This window comes from Anopheles arabiensis, chromosome 3 (assembly GCF_016920715.1).
Source record: "Anopheles arabiensis isolate DONGOLA chromosome 3, AaraD3, whole genome shotgun sequence".
Taxonomy (NCBI): Eukaryota; Metazoa; Arthropoda; class Insecta; order Diptera; family Culicidae; genus Anopheles; species Anopheles arabiensis.
In genome coordinates this window covers 51,351,281-51,367,608 of record NC_053518.1, presented here as the reverse complement: position 1 = coordinate 51,367,608, position 16,328 = coordinate 51,351,281, and the positions used below count along the sequence as shown (strand labels likewise).

The 16,328-nt window shown below is 43.5% G+C and overlaps 1 protein-coding gene across 1 annotated transcript; it reads left to right on the top strand.

The window, feature by feature from the left end:
* Positions 1-1,707: 1,707 nt before the first annotated feature.
* On the top strand, positions 1,708-2,376 carry LOC120901044. The gene has a single exon (XM_040308750.1). The coding sequence runs from the start codon at positions 1,708-1,710 to the stop codon at positions 2,374-2,376; it is 669 nt and encodes a 222-aa protein (XP_040164684.1).
* The last annotated feature ends 13,952 nt before the right edge of the window (positions 2,377-16,328 follow it).

The window sequence follows — 16,328 nt, the reverse complement described above, 5'->3', positions numbered from 1 at the left end:
CAACCACGTTTCTTGTAGGCATGCTACATCTATTTTTTCTTTGAGGAGTAATTCTCTTATCTCGTCTTTATTATTCTTCCATCCTTGTATATTGGCTTGTAATATATTGAAATCCTTTCATTATATTGTTAGATGTAGAGGATTTGAATTATTATTATTATTATTTTTTTTTTGGCATATGAAACTTTCTAGTTAAAAATTTCGAATTTTTCGTTGTCTGAATTTGGTTCGTGCATGTCTGTGTCTGTTATTTTGGTGTCGGTTGTTTTTGTGCATTTGTTGGTCGTAGGAGTATTGTTAATCTCTTCAACGTAAATGGAGTCCTTTGATCCTATAGAGGTATCGGATAGGGCATCCAGATCGTAAATGATTTCTGTGACTTTAGTGGTATTTGTATTTATATTGTTCTGTGGAGTGGTGAGGGTGTTAGTGATGTGTTTTTTTTCTGTAGGTAGGTTATTTATTTCTGTGTTTGTGTTTTGATTGTTTTCTGAAGTTTTGGTATCGCTGTTTCTGCTAGTGGATGGTTTTGGTGATGGAGCATTTGTCTTTGTTTTGGTCTTCTGTGCGTATGAGTGTTCGGTTGTGTAATTTTTTGGGATGCGTTTGGCTTCTCCGTACGTAATTCTGTTCTCTGTCTTTATTTTATTTATTTCAACTTCGTCCAAAAAAACAGGACAGTTTTTGTCCAGCGTGTTGTGGGCCTCCCCGCATGACACGCATTTTGTTTCCTTGCAAGAAGTTTCATGAACCGGTAAGCTGCAATTAGCGCATGTTTTCTCGTTCTTGCACCATTTTTTTGTGTGTCCTAGTCTCATTCAAGTTATGCACCTCATTGGCCGAGGGATGTACAGTTCAACCTTTACAGGGTACAGTCCAAAGTCCACCATGCGAGGTATTTTGCCTGAGTTGAATGTGATGATTGCCGTTCGTGTGTTTTTCAATTCGTTATCTATTTTTCTTTTGAGGATATTGACCTCTACGACACGTTGCTCGCTCAGTCCCTCCATTATTTCATCCTCGGTCATAAATTCTATGTCGGGGCATCGGATTACTCCTTTGCTTGTATTGAGGGTTGGATGTTCTTTTGTTAGCACATTCACCTCGCCTCGACCGTCCGTTAGTTTTTTTAGTTCTTTTAGTTTGTTTGCCTGTTTCTTGTTGGCTACTTTAATTAGTAACTTGCCCTCTCTCAGCCGAGATACTTTAAGGGCTTTAGTGCCAATTGCATTTTCTATTTTTTTTATACCAAAAATGGGTTCACTTTATTCAAATCTCTGTTTGAATTTATTGCTTCCATTACTAAAAAGACCTCTTCTTCCGAACACTCGTTCCCAATAGCTAGCCTTTTAATATTTTTTCCCATTTTTCTTTTGGGCTCAATTTGCCCCTCCAACAGCTCGTAATAATTCCCGAGGGGAATGCCCCCTTCCGGGTCCTGGACCCCCATGTCTCCTACCTTGTGACCACCTCTTGTGGTTTTTGTCGCTTTTCCCTTATGTGATTTTTTTTTAAAACAGCTCCAAACCTGAGGTGAACAACACTTTTTTTTGGGCTTTCGCACACTTGTTTTAACCGTCACTTATTTTGAACACGTCTATATTCTTCAGCTGCCAACTGTCGAATGAATCGTGATCGTCGTTGCGTACAACTTTTGTGCAAGCTGTGCGAAGTCAGTGAACTTTCGCGCCAATTTTTAAAATAAAAATGGAGAAGAAGTTGAAATCGGTTCAACTGAAAAGGCATCAAGCGGTCGAATTGGTGAAAAGTATCGAACAGTTTACGATCGGCTACATCGAGGAAAATGCCAGTGAAACACCAGTGTGCTTGGAACAACTAGAAAGGTGTTATGAGGACTTCCTACATGCAAATGCGAAAGTGATGGAACTCGATGAGGAGGCCACAGATGCGAGTGTAAGTGAGCGGTCTGATATGGATGCACGGTATCGTCGCGTTAAGGGCTTTCTTCTACGAAAGCAACCACCTCCTACGGCCGCGCAAAATATGTCGAATGAGTCGATGCTATTAGCGCGCTCGACACTCAATATTTCGGGACGATCAGGTGCAGTGAATTTGCGGCTTCCAAAAATCGAATTGTCTACGTTCGATGGCGATTTCACCAAGTGGTTAACGTTCCGCGACCGATTTGTGGCAATGATCGACAGTGCCAGTGAGATACCGAATATAATGAAGCTGCAGTATCTGCTGTCCTCCTTGAAGGACGAGGTTGGTTTGCTTTTCGAGCACACCACGTTGACAGCAGACAATTACGAGGTGACGTGGGCTGCCTTGCTGAAGCGGTACGACAATCCGCGTACGCTGATCCGGGAGTACTATCGGAAGATTCAGCTCGGACCTGCCGGCAGTGAGCTGTGACAACGTGGACGATTTGGCGCTGCTCGTCGATGAATTCACGCGGCATGTGAACGGGCTGAAGAAGCTCGACGAACCGGTGGACACCTGGGACACGCCGCTCGCCAACCTGCTTCTGATGAAGCTGGATTCGTCGACCATTCTGGCATGGGAGAACCACTCAGCGCAACATAAAAAAGATAAGTACAAGGAATTAGTAGACTTTTTACAAGATCGTGTACGAATACTAAAATCATCGCGCAAGTTTTCCAATAACGGTGACGGCAGTTTGAGAATGGTGGCCGGCAACAGAAGGGTATCCGACCATAGGCCGCGAATTGTGGGCAATGCTGCAACTGCAAGGAGAGCTTCGCCGAATTTTTCAGCTCAACAGTGTGTTTTGGGTTGTGCAGAGCTTCACAATCTGCGCAATTGTCCTCCATTCTTGCGAAAGGACGTACAGCAACGCCGTGAAGTAGCCACCCGTGAGCGACTGTGTTGGAACTGCCTCAATCGCAGTCACCATGTGAGGGATTGTCGTTGCGCGTTTAAATGCACTACGTGCAACGCACGCCATCACTCCTTGCTGCACGTAACGCCAATTGTCACAATGGCTGCGCAGTCGGATGATGAAGTGGTTTTGCTGGAAACAGTCCGACTACAACTGCACATACAGCACGAGCACTATTAGATTCCGGATCGATGTGCAACTTTATCACCGAATCTATGGCCCATCAACTCCGCTGTCCAAAGTAAGCATTGCTGTATCGGGTATAGGGCAAATCAAACAGCACGTGAAGGGTTCCATCACAGCGACCGTTCGATCGCTAGGAGAAGACTTCCATTCGTCAATTGAATTTCTAGTGCTCAAGACTCCGTCAGCTGAAATTCCAACCATTCCCTTAAACATTGCGAAATGGAACATCCCAAACGTACAGTTGGCAGACTCGTCTTTCCACGTTCCTGGAAAAATCGATGTTGTAATCGGTGGAAACACGTTCTGGGAGATTCACACTGGAAGGAAACAGTCATTGGGTAACGGAAGGCCATGGCTGATAGAAACTGCGTTTGGATGGGCGGTCTCGGGGAATACTTCCCAACTTGCTGGCCCCAATCTACGATTGTGTCACACGGCCGCCAACGAAGGTGCCATCGAACGCTTGCTCCAGCGGTTTTGGGAGGCTGAAAGTATTATGGAGGGTCCTGCCTTGTCAATCGAGGAGGACATGTGCAAAAAAACATTACGTAGCTACCACGAGCCGTAATGCACAAGGTCGCTACATTGTGTCCTTGCCGCGAAGCCCCAAACCAGAAAGAACGCTGGGTTTGTCAAGAGAGATAGCAGATCGTCGTTTACTGGGTGTAGAACGTCGACTGAAGGCCAATCCTGAAATGGAAAGGGAATATATTAAATTTATGAGAGAGTATGAGTCGTTGGGACACATGGGCAAACTCATGGAACTTGTTGATGACAACAAACCATATTGCTACATTCCTCATCACGCGGTAGTCAAAGAGAGCAGTACAACAACCAAGGTGCGTGTTGTTTTTGATACATCCTGCAAAACAACATCTGGCTACTCGCTAAACGATATTCTGCTGATTGGTCCAACAGTGCAGGATGATCTGCTTACAATCATCCTACGCTTTCGAAAACACGCTGTCTCAATAGTGGCAGACGTAGAGAAAATGTACCGACAGATTCGTCATTGTGAAAACGATCGAAAACTATTGCGCATACGTTACCGTGAATGTCTTTCGGATTCCATTTCCACGTATGAGTTGCAAACGGTGACCTACGGTACCGCAACAGCACCATTTCTAGCCACTCGAACGCTACAACAAATTGCGCACGATCACAAACAAGAATACCCTTTGGCAGTCGACCCAGTGCTACATGATTTTTACGTAGATGATTTGTTGACTGAAGCAGACGATGTAGTAGAGGCCGTTGGAATGCGAACGCAAAATTCGCAAATGCTTGAATCGGCAGGTTTCCTCTTGAAGAAGTGGGCATCTAACGTCTCCGAAGCGCTCGAAGGAGTTCCGAGCGACGATCTAGCGATCAAATCAGTTCTAGATTGGCATCTGGCCAAGATCAAGCGATTTCAACATTGGGCTTGGTTTGGGAACCGTGTAACGACATACTACGGTTAAGAGTCGAAGTTTGGTCTTGTCTTACACGGCCAGAATCTTCGATCCCCTTCGAATCTTCGAAAGCTGCACAATACATTGTACTCGCTACGCGAATTATGAGTGCCTCGGTTTGTTTCACAATCCGACACAGATGACCTGCAGCTACATGTATTCGCTGATGCTTCACAAGGAGCATATGGGGCATGCTGCTATGTAAGAGCAGTATCCGCAAGAGGCATCCAGGTCAGATTACTAGCTGCCAAGTCCAAGGTGGGAGCGTTAGCAAACACAAACTCAATCGCCCGGTTGGAGTTGTGTGCTGCACGGCTAACAGTACACCTTTTTCAGAAGGTGGTTTCTGCACTCAAGGTGTCTGCTACGGCTATCTGTTGGACAGCTTCGATGACAGTAATGCACTGGCTGAACTCATGAAGGCGATGAAGGAAGGCGAGGCTGACATCGAAGAGCGACTGGCAGTCTCACACATTCGGGGCGACTATGGGCTTCGAACGACGATATCCGTTCGCCGTGGTTGTCAGAAGGCGCTCACTTGGCGCTCAGTTTTAAAATAACGTACCATTGAGAGACCGTAAGAAGCGCGTGAAAGAATGTGTTCTAAATGCCGTGGTCGAACGTTCCCGTTTGTATGGGGAGAAATCTGCGAGGTTTTGCGCTGCGGATTTGGAACGAATGTTGTTTTCAATGTAACGTTGTGCTTTAAATTTTGCTTTAAATGATTGAAGTGAATTGAACTAAGAGGTATGTAACATTTTGAAAATGTTTTGTTAACAGGTTGGCTGATAAGTCCCCGGTCTAAAGGCCGGGCTACATTGATCGTACTCGCAAGTGTAATTTTGATTTTCACTAGCGCATCTGGCGGCGGCTGGTGGAAGCTTTTTGGTCATCGAGGGAATGGTCGTGCCGGATCTCAAAATTAAGTAGTTTTTCTATCGTTTTTTGCCATGAAAATGGATGCAATGCGTGCAAGACATGTGCATCTACCTTTTACAAAACTTTTCTCGTCCAAATTAAGTTAAAAACATGGAAAAAATACATATTTTCTGAAGCGGCTCCAAATTGTTTGGAAAAATGCTTCGGTCAGCCGCCGCCAGGTGCGCTAGTGAAAATCAAAATTACACCAGAGAGTACGATCAATGTAGCCCGGCCTTAACAAAGAAAAACACATTTTTTTGTCAAAATTCGTTTTAATTATTCAACATAGTTCCCTTCAAGAGCGATACAACGATTATAACGACCTTCCAATACCATTTTGGTAGTACTCCTTCGATTTTGCCTCAAAATAGGCCTCAGTTTCGGCGACCACCTCTTCATTGCAGCCAAATTTTTTCCTTGCGAGCATCCTTTTGAGGTCTGAGAACAAGAAAAAGTTGTTGGGGCCAGATCTGGAGAATACGGTGGGTGGGGAAGCAATTCGAAGCCCAATTCGAATTTAAAGTTCGAATTTTTGCCATCGTTCTCAATGACTTGTGGCACGGTGCGTTGTCTTGGTGGAACAACACTTTTTTCTTCTTCATATGGGGCCGTTTTGCCGCGATTTCGACCTTGAAACGCTCCAATAACGCCATATAATAGTCACTGTTGATGATTTTTCCCTTTTCAAGATAATTGATAAAAATTATTCCATGCGCATCCCAAAAAACAGAGGCCATTACTTTGCCAGCGGACTTTTGAGTCTTTCCACGATTCGGAGCCGGTTCACCGGTCGCTGTCCACTGAGCCGACTGTCGATTGGACTCAGGAGTGTAGTGATGGAGCCATGTTTCATCCATTGTCACATATCGACGCTAAAACTCGGGTGTATTACGAGTTAACAGCTGCAAACATCGCTCAGAATCTTCAACACGTTGGTGTTTTTGGTCAAATGTGAGCTCGCGCGGCACCCATTTTGCACAGAGCTTCCGCATATCCAAATATAGATGAATGATATGACCAACACGTTCCTTTGATATCTTTAAGGCCTCTGCTATCTCGATCAACTTCTTTTTACGGTCATTCAAAATCATTTTGTGGATTTTTTTGATGTTTTCGTCGGTAACCACCTCTTTCGGGCGTCCACTGCGTTCACCGTCCTCCGCCCTACTAGCAAAGTGAATGTAAAAGTGTGCGTCTTTCAGGCGAGGGGCATGTAGAAGCAGGGGGAGACGGTTGGAAATACGCGGAATTACGCGGCGGCGAGAACCTACTAGCAATGAGAATGTAAAAGTGTGCGTCTTTCATGCGAGGGGCATGTAGAAGCAGGGGGAGACGGTTGGAAATACGCGGAATTACGCGGCGGCGAGAGCGTGTTTTGCTTTATACACAGTTTTTGCACTCACACAATCACACATGTGTGAATGTGTGCGTTCACTTTCAGCCTGCGCGCTCAGTTTTGTTCTCGCAGCGGCTTGCTGGTGTCGGTGTCTCGCTCGCACTAGTGAAGCGAGTGTTCCTCGTGCGTTCCCTTTCTTGCTACCACACAAAATCGTCAGTACAACTCAAGCCTTCGCAGTGTGAGGCCGCGCGCGTTTTAGCCGGGGGTCCCGGGCGCTCGATGTAATTTGAAGTGAAGTTTTGAAGTGTTATTGATTTCAATTCACACTATTACGGCCTCGGCCGTATTTTCAATTGATGAAGTGTTGTGCGCATTGAAATAAAGCTGCGATAATCTTTCATAATTCAACATTAATATGTGAATTATGCTGCTTTATTTCAATGCTTTTTTACAGTATTCAACATAAACAACATACAGGCAGTAAATCGGGTGCTTGAAGTGACGATTTTATTTTATTATTTATAATAAAAAATGTGTGGCTTTGTGGCAAGATTGTGGTTAGCGATGTGTGGAACTGTGTCTTAAGTTTCAATAAAGTGTTAAAATATCAAACGAGTTTGATGTGTTTAAGTTTTATTTTAATGCATGCGATTTTATTACGCTGCAAATCAAAGTGAACGAAAGCGCACAGGCACAACGCGCAACGAAAGAACGAACGTTTTGTCGTGATTTTTTGGTATCTTATTATCGCGATAGACTTAGAACATACGTGGCGCGGGCGAGTGGTGTTTTATTAACCATGTGCATATGATTACAAGCAGTAGTCGGTTCTGCTAGCTGGTTAAATGATCCCGCATCCTACAGATATTGCCAGACTCAGTTTGCTGATCCAAACGTTTATGTATGAACTCTCGTAAGCAGTGCACATGCAATGATGCGGCGAGCGTTGCCTTTCTGTGAAAAATTCACAAACCCGCGACAATCACGGTTGCCTCTGATTTAGTTCTAAAACTGAGAAGTTGTTTTAGAACAAAGAGCTCGCAAAAAATTGTCGCGGAAGATTTTGTGGGTCGTCTAGAAGCAGTGTGACAGAAAGTAGCCCAATTTTGCAAACAGAGCTACTTGCCTCGCGCAATAGTTCTGCTGCACCAAATAGAATCAAATTATCCAGTTTGTTTACCAGCCAGATTAATGTCAAACTAAAAGAAAAATAAAATTGAGCACAATTCAACTTTTTTTTATTGTTTTTTTAACAAAAAACAAGCAGGTTGACTGGGTAAACTGAGCTACTTTGATCTACTCGGTGTCAAATTTATCAATGCAATTCATCAAAAACGAGAGCGAAATTGTCGCAAAAAACGTTGTCGCTTTAAGTCTATTTAAACTGTTGTATCTTTGTAATTAAGGAACAGTTATTTATCGTAGTTCACTGTATTATTTATTCTGCCTCGTAATTGCTTCCTAGCTCGTAGGCTTCCCTTTTTGTTCTCACTCTGACAGTTCTTCTTCCGGAACCCTCCTTTTTTCCAAGGTTTCCACACTGTAAGGTAAACATATACCTTGCCCGTGAAGTGTCACATTCTTATCCCCGTTGTACACAACACTTCTCCCCTTCGTAATTGAAAAAAAATTCGTTCCATTTACAAATTCAATCTTTGGGGAGGTTTTCTAGCACGAGTAGAACGGCGTAGGACCGACTCTTCTTCCAAGTTGATCGGTCGGATAGGCGCTGGTGTCAGATCCCGTTCCATGCCCGGATCGTTATTCCGTTCTACAGGTCTATCGGCATCTCGATCAGAAGACCCTGGTGTATTTTCCACGGTTATCTCACTGTCGCTGGTAGTAACCGCCGTATTCGCATTCGAAGTGGAAGGAAGTACCTCTTCAAAGTACGTTGTATCGCCTTGTTCCCGTAAATCGTTCTCCTGGTTGACTGCCGAAGTACCTCGTAGATCAGCACCCACTTCCGCAATGTGATCGATGTGACGTTCCCAGACACGACCGTCATCTAGTTTCACTTCGTATCGCAGCTTTCCCACTCGCGCAGAAATTTTTCCAAATTTCCATTTATCGTGGGACAGGAAATCTCGTACTCGCACTCTTGCTCCGATCTGGAAACTACGTACTGGTATCTCTGCCTTCCTTAATGACTCTTGCGTAGGAATCAATAGGTCTAATCGAGATCGAATTTGCCTCCCGAAAACAAGCATGGATGCTGATTTTCCCGTCGCTGGGTGTACTGTTTTTCGGTAGGTAAGTAAAATGTTGCACAATTCCAGATTGATCTTCGATGTGGAGCATTTTAATGCTTTCAGCTTGTTCTTAATTGTTTGCACATATCGCTCCGCCTGGCCATTCGTAGCAGGGTGATAAGGGCACCCATCTTATGCACCACGCCATTCATTTTAAGAAATTGTTGGAACAGCGTAGAAGTAAATTGTACGCCATGGTCGCTTACCAGTACTGATGGAATTCCGAATGTGCTAAACAACTCGCGACACATGTTTACGGTTTGTTCTGCCGTTATTGATTTGCAAACCTTTACCATCGGCCATTTGCTGTAAGCATCGACGAAGATGAAAAAATATAAGTCCTTATATGGACCGGCGAAATCAACGTGTACTCGTTGAAATGGAGCACTTGGTGTCTCCCAACAATGTAACTTCATTTTAGCTGGTTCCGCTCGAATCAATTGGCATTCAGTACAGTTTGCTACCATTCGTTCTATATCCTGGTCCATTCCCGGCCACCAACAGTAACCTCTTGCAAGCGATTTAGTTCGAGTAATTCCAAAATGTGCTGAATGTAATTCGTCCAACACTTTTCTGCGTAAGGTTTCTGGCACATAGACTCGGATACCCCGTAGCAAACATCCTTTTGAATGGCAAATTCTTGCTGATCAACTCCAAAACGATCTTTCGCTTCTACTACCCGGCCATGTTTGATTCCTTGAATCAGTTTTTGAACCTTTTGATCTTTAGCAACCGCTTGCTCTAATTCAACAGCTGTCAACGGTAACGTTTCAATTTGACTTAGCTCAATCGAATCCGATTCTTCAATCTCGTTATCCGGATCAGTAATATGTAACGGAATGCGTGACATGGCATCGGCGTTTGCATGGTCGGTAGACTTCCTAAATCGGATCTTGTAATCGAAACTCTGCAAGTACGTAGCGTAATGTTGCATCCGTAATGCAGACATCACCGGCAACCCTTTGTGCTCTCCAAATATTTTCGATATAGCTTGGTTGTCCGTAAGTAAAGTGAATGTGCGCCCGTAAAGGTATTGGAAAAATTTCCTAACACCAAAGACGATGGCATAGGCCTCCTTGTCAACTTGCATGTATTTCTGCTGTACTCGATTTAATGTTTGTGAAGCAAACTGTATGGGACGCCCGGAACCATCGGGGTAAATGTGACTCAGTACTGCTCCGACCCCGTAGGGAGAAGCATCAGTGGCCAGTAGCAACGGTAGCTCCGTAGAGTAGTGTACTAAGCAATTATCTGACTGCATTTGTTCCTTTACCTTCTTGAAGGAATCTTCACATTGTTTATTCCATTGAAATGGCACGTCGGTTTTGAGTAGATTGTTCAATGGATAAAGTATGGTACTCAGATTCTGCAAGAATCTACCATAATAATTTACTAACCCGACAAACGAGCGTACCTCGTCCTTGTTTCGTGGTTTCGGCATTTCTTGTATGGCGTCGACTTTTTTCTGAATTTTATGTATGCCCTTCGCATCAATTACGTAGCCACAGTACTCTATTTGATCAACGAAGAATTCGCACTTTTCTTTGTTGACGCGTATTTCCCGTTCATTGAGTCGACGTAGCACTTCTTCGAGTCTAAAAAGGTGTATTTCATCGGTTTCCCCTGTGATTTTGATGTCATCTAGAAAGACACTGACTCCTTCAATACCTTGTAAAATTGATTCGATTTGTCTTTGCCAGATTGCCGGAGCTGATGCAATGCCATACATCAATCTATTAGGTCGATACAGACCACGATGTGTAGATAATGTCAGTATTTCCCGATCTGCCGGTGCCACTTCCAGCTGTAAATATGCTTGTACCAGATCAATCTTACTAAATTTCTTTCCTCCTGCAAGTGATGCAAAAAGTTCATCTACTGACGGTAGGGGGTGTCTGTCTACAACCAAATTCGGATTAACGGTCTGTTTATAATCGCCACAAATTCTCACCCGATTCTGTGATTTCTTTATCGGTACGATTGGTGTTGCCCAATCACTTGAATCTACCTTTACCAGTACACCTTCCTGAACCAACTTGTCCAATTCATTTTCTACCACTTTTATCATGTTAAATGGCAGTTTCCGTGCCTTGATGAAAACTGGTCGTGCATTTTCCTTTAGTCGCAAGTTAGCCTGCACATTGGAGATGCGACCGATTGAAGCTTCAAAAACTCTTGGATATCGCTCAAGCAATGCGTTGCAATCTGCGACACTGCACATAGAATCCGATTCAATCTTGTTAACCGATTTCGAATCCGCCACAACCTTGTTCCAGTCTAGTGGTATTTCTGACAACCATTCACGGCCTACCAAGGGATGTTTCGTAGTTTTCGCTACATACAGCGGTAGCTTTAATGTATGTCTTGCTAACTGTACATCTACGTCAAGTATGCCACATACGTCGATCGGAGTGTTACAATAGCTTACAAGGTTGGTTGTGCACGCACGTAGCTGTGCGTCAGGAAAAAGCCTTTTTTGATCTTCTTCACTAATGATCGTAACTGGTGAACCTGTATCTATTTCGAATTTAATTGTCTTTTTGTTCACCTTCATATTTAACCACAGTTTCTTGCAATGTGTAGATGAACCAACTGTACACACATCTCGTATGTTTGTGCTTTCTATTGTTGCGTCATTGCCTTGCTGTTCCACGTAATTTGTTTGAGCCGCCGCGCTGCCTGTCGAATGTGCTTCATTTTTCTTCTTTTTAAGACACACTTTCGCCAAGTGTTCCTTTGTTTTACAAAACGAACAAATTATGTTTTTGTACTTACATGCATTTGCCAAATGTGATTTGTCTCCGCAACGGTAGCAATTAGATTTCTCCGTACTCGTGCTGGGTTTGTCCACACCCTTATTTGGCTTCCAACCTTTACCTTTAGACTGGTACACCGCATGCATTTCTTGTTTCGCTGAGCAACCTTCGATCTCGGTTCTACCTTTCCGGGACAATTCCATGCTGACTGCAATGTCCCGAGCCTCCTGCAACGTCTACGTTCGCTTTTCTAGAAGTCAATCGCGAATGTCTCCTCTTTTTATCCCGAAAACCAGCTGGTTACGCAACGCCTTCTCTAAGTAATCACCGAAGTTACAAGATGCGGCCAACCTGCGTAGCGCTACCAAATATTCATCTACCGACTCATCGGCTGTAACTGCATCCTTGTCATCCTGGCGGCGACTGTTAAACTTGTAGTTTTCTGCAATTTCTAAGGGTTGCGGACTGAAATAATCTTTCAGCGTATCCACAATTTGCTGGAAGGTACAATCACGAGGTGCAGCCGGGGCAACCTAGTCGCAAATGACGTCGTATGTTTCGGTTCCCATGTAATGTAGCAAGTAGTTCTTCTTATCCCGCTCTTCGGTCACTCTGTAGATGTCGAAGGCAGTTTCCAGTCGATCCACCCACCGCATCCATTTTGATTTGCGTTTGTCAAATGGTTCCATAGCAAAATTCGGAGGTGGAACTGTACCAGCAGCGGCAGCTGCGTTCGGTATAATTGAAGAACTCGTAGATGGCACGTTGCCCGCGTTACTTGCTTGATCAACCATCCTCGTCGCCAAAATAAACGGTTACGGGTTTCAACCACCGACACTTCGAACAAAATGAGCTTCAAAAGTTGTCTCCTTATTTCAAATGAAAATACGTTAAACACTAGCGCCATCTTTATAATGATTCGCTTACTACACTGACACAGAGAAGAAACTGCTAAATCCCCTTTTTGTTTTTCTTCGCAAATTCCAATGCGTATTGTTTTATGTACTTCTCACATCTTTTACATTGATTTGGAAACTTATAAAATGATTTTCCTGGGTGTTTTATCCAATAATTCTCACAAAATCTTGCTTCACACATCCTTCGCAATTTGTATTTAGAAAAGTTGTTTACATCGAAGCAGCAGTGAACAGCGCTTACTTTGACTGAAGTGATCGCCTCACTGGTAAATGACAGTACTTTCGTGTGGGACACTTTTGTAACGCCAGTGTCACGTCGGTTTGTCGGTGTTTCAACCATAATATGCCATTCTATTAAGTCACTAATATTAAGATGTGTCGTACAAATTTGGAAATTAAAAAACAGGCTATGAGCAGCCTGGTCTGCATACACCTTGAGCTTGGATGATGTGTGTTTAATATTTACATTTCAAGAGGCATAGCAAGCGGAAAACGGTTTGGTTTGTTATTCGAAACTAGGAGATAAAATTGCAAACGGTTCATGTTTCATACCATTTAACATATCATCAAGTCGAAGCACACGTAGAATGGGATCGAAGTAACGGCTTCATATTTTGGAACCATGCACCAGCGTTGGATGCTGGTGTCATACTTAGCACTCATACTTAATTCATGGTAAGTTTTGCTTTTTTCTTTCACTCGATTGGTTGATAAACATTATTATTTGCTATTTTTAGGAATGGTTTATAATGTAATAAGCTCGAGCGAAGTTTTTCCAGCTTAGTTAGATTGCGTCTCAACAGCTTCTACTGTGTGATGTAGCTGTTTCTCCGAGTGTTGCCGGTTTCAAAGGATACCCGCTCGCTGTCGGTTACTAACTGTGCTAGTTAGTTAGCTGTGTACTGTGAATCCATTGGATTCGATATCGCGTATAATGAACCCAAAACATTACCGACGCTGAGCGTTATAACATTTACCGTGGCGTGCAGCGGAGAACTACAGGACGCTCCAGGAAATAATTTCCATCCTGACAATGAATGAGCTGTTCGTAATGTTGCACATAGTGCATTGTGCTAGCAATTTTCGCTCAGTTTGGTCTACGAGAACGGTGCGCTTTTTGTGCTCTTGACGTGCTATGCGCTTTGAGTTTTTGAGCCCTGTCCGCTCTTTGAGCACTTGAGGTTTGGTCTCCATTTTTTCCACGTCCACGTAAAACTTTCCGCACAGTCGCGTACTTTAAGCGATGTGTTGTAATGCGCGCATAATATGATGTGCTGTGCGCATAATATGATGTGCTGCGCGCATGATGCGCCGTTTCCAGCGTTTCGAATTGCAGGCGTTTCAGGTCACAGAAGTGCACCTGGTGTGGGCTATGCCGGCAAGCTGGTGAACAAAGAGAACATTATCAAGGTTTACACCATGCTCATGAACGGCAAACTCGACCAACTGACGGAGATTGCCTTTTGGTCATGGTCGGTACGATCGAGAATTTTGGCAAAACGAAGTAAAGCGTCTGGCCAAGGAACCGGTCTAAGAATTCGGTCGACTCAAAAAGATAAAGTAGGCAGTTTTCCAGTACTTGCGTCGGCGTTCAATTTCGGTTGGAAAACGATCAAGCAGAGCTCCTCGGATGTGAACTCACTTCAGCGGCAACTCCTCATTCACTGTGCTGTTAGTGTAATAATTTTAATCGAATCAATGATATTCTTAGCATACGAGGCGTGTAATTTGTTAGTTTCTCCATAGTGCAAATATAAAAAGATGTTTTGTAGATGGATGAAAAGGTAGATAGTTTTTGTTTTACATCCTGGTTTTATTATTTTCATATCCGAAAGCACTAACTCTAGACAAAGCCACCAAATTCCTGCACCTTTCATAATCCGCCTTTGGCCCAATTGACACCGCGCACGGGTACGGATTTTCTAACGGGCACGGCATGCTGACACCTAGCGTCTATCCACTGCCACCAACAACAGCCCGTGTATCCGCCCCCGGAGATCATCATTAACATAGGATTCCCGTTACCATCGAACAGCGTAAAATTGGTCATCTGGACAAGAAACTTAGGTAATGTCCGCTAAAAGTCGTATTGACTCTTCCTTCCCTTCTTCCAAATCGCCTGAAATTTCAGTGCCGGCAGTTTGTGGGTCTAAGTGTTTTTTCTAGAGTAATTAATAAATACATTATGAAGCGGTAATCCTTGCATGTGCACTGCTTACGAGAGTTCATACATAAACGTTTGGATCAGAAAAATGAGTCTGGCAATATCTGTAGGATGCGGGATCATTTAACCAGCTAGCAGAACCGACTACTGCTTGTAATCATATGCACATGGTTAATAAAACACCACTCGCCCGCGCCACGTATATTCTAAGTCTATCGCGATAATAAGATACCAAAAAATCACGACAAACTGATTGACCAGGAGTTGGTTACCAAAATATCACCAATCAGATCAGACGTCACAACGATCATGTGCGTCTTACCTCTGATCATCGCACATGTGTACGTGAACCGAAATGAATTTCATTTCAATCACGAGTGCTGGTGATAGAACCAGTGACATTTCGAAATTGATCACAGACAAACAAAGTCACGTCAAAGTGACCGACCAAGAGGTGGTTGCTGCAATGTCACCAATCTGGTCACACGTCACAACGACTATGTTCATCTTGCGTCTGATCATCGCACTTGTGTACGTGAGCTGATTTGAGGTTCGATTCAGTCAAGAGCGTTGGTGAATGAAACAGTGATATTTTACAGTGCTGCTCCTGGTCCAGAAAATTTCATAACAGTGATTGACTAAAAGTTTATTCCCAAATTGTCACCAATCATATCACTCGTTACAACCACTTGAGAATTTCACCTGTGATAATCGCAATTGAGTACGTGACGCTGACAAGGTTTTTGATTCACTCAGTTTTTTTTTGTGATATTGATGGTGACATTTTGCAGCACTGATTACATGCCTCTCGTACGTGTAATAAGGCAAGAGCATTGTTCTGTCACCTTTCACATTTATTGTTTAATTTATTAATTTTCTTGGCTTTATCCGAAAGAATCATTCGTTGTCACCCTTTTTTGTTGTTTGTATTCATCATTATCAAGAAATTCAATACGCTCTACCGACATTGACAGTAAAAATCTACTCTCGAGCAAATCGTAATTGTGCATGCCGAATTCCGATTTTCCGAAAATCGAATGACAGTATTTTCCTTCGTCTAATAAGGCCTTTAAACATCCTTGGGGCGAAGCATCAACTAATCACAATACAATTACCGGCTATTTTGACAGACAATTGTGGACAAGAAATCTAAAATGGTGACCCTCTTAAGCGCTTTGTGGTAACCGCTATAGAGTCTAATAACCTTGCAATTTTCCATCATCTGAAGCATTGCTTTGTTTGTTTTGAGGCCTTCTACGGCGGTCTTTCGCTTCTGACCCCTTCTGAATGTTTTTGGGAGAACAGCACTTTCACCGATCTGTGAGGGCATTGGCTCCAAATGATCTTGACTATCTCCATCGTTGTTTGATTGCTCCTTGTGGTTATTAATATTGTGGTTGTGGTTGGTGGTGCTCTGGTTGTTATTAATGTTTGACGTTTGACGTTTAACTGTTCGGCCGCACTTACGTCGCGCTCCGT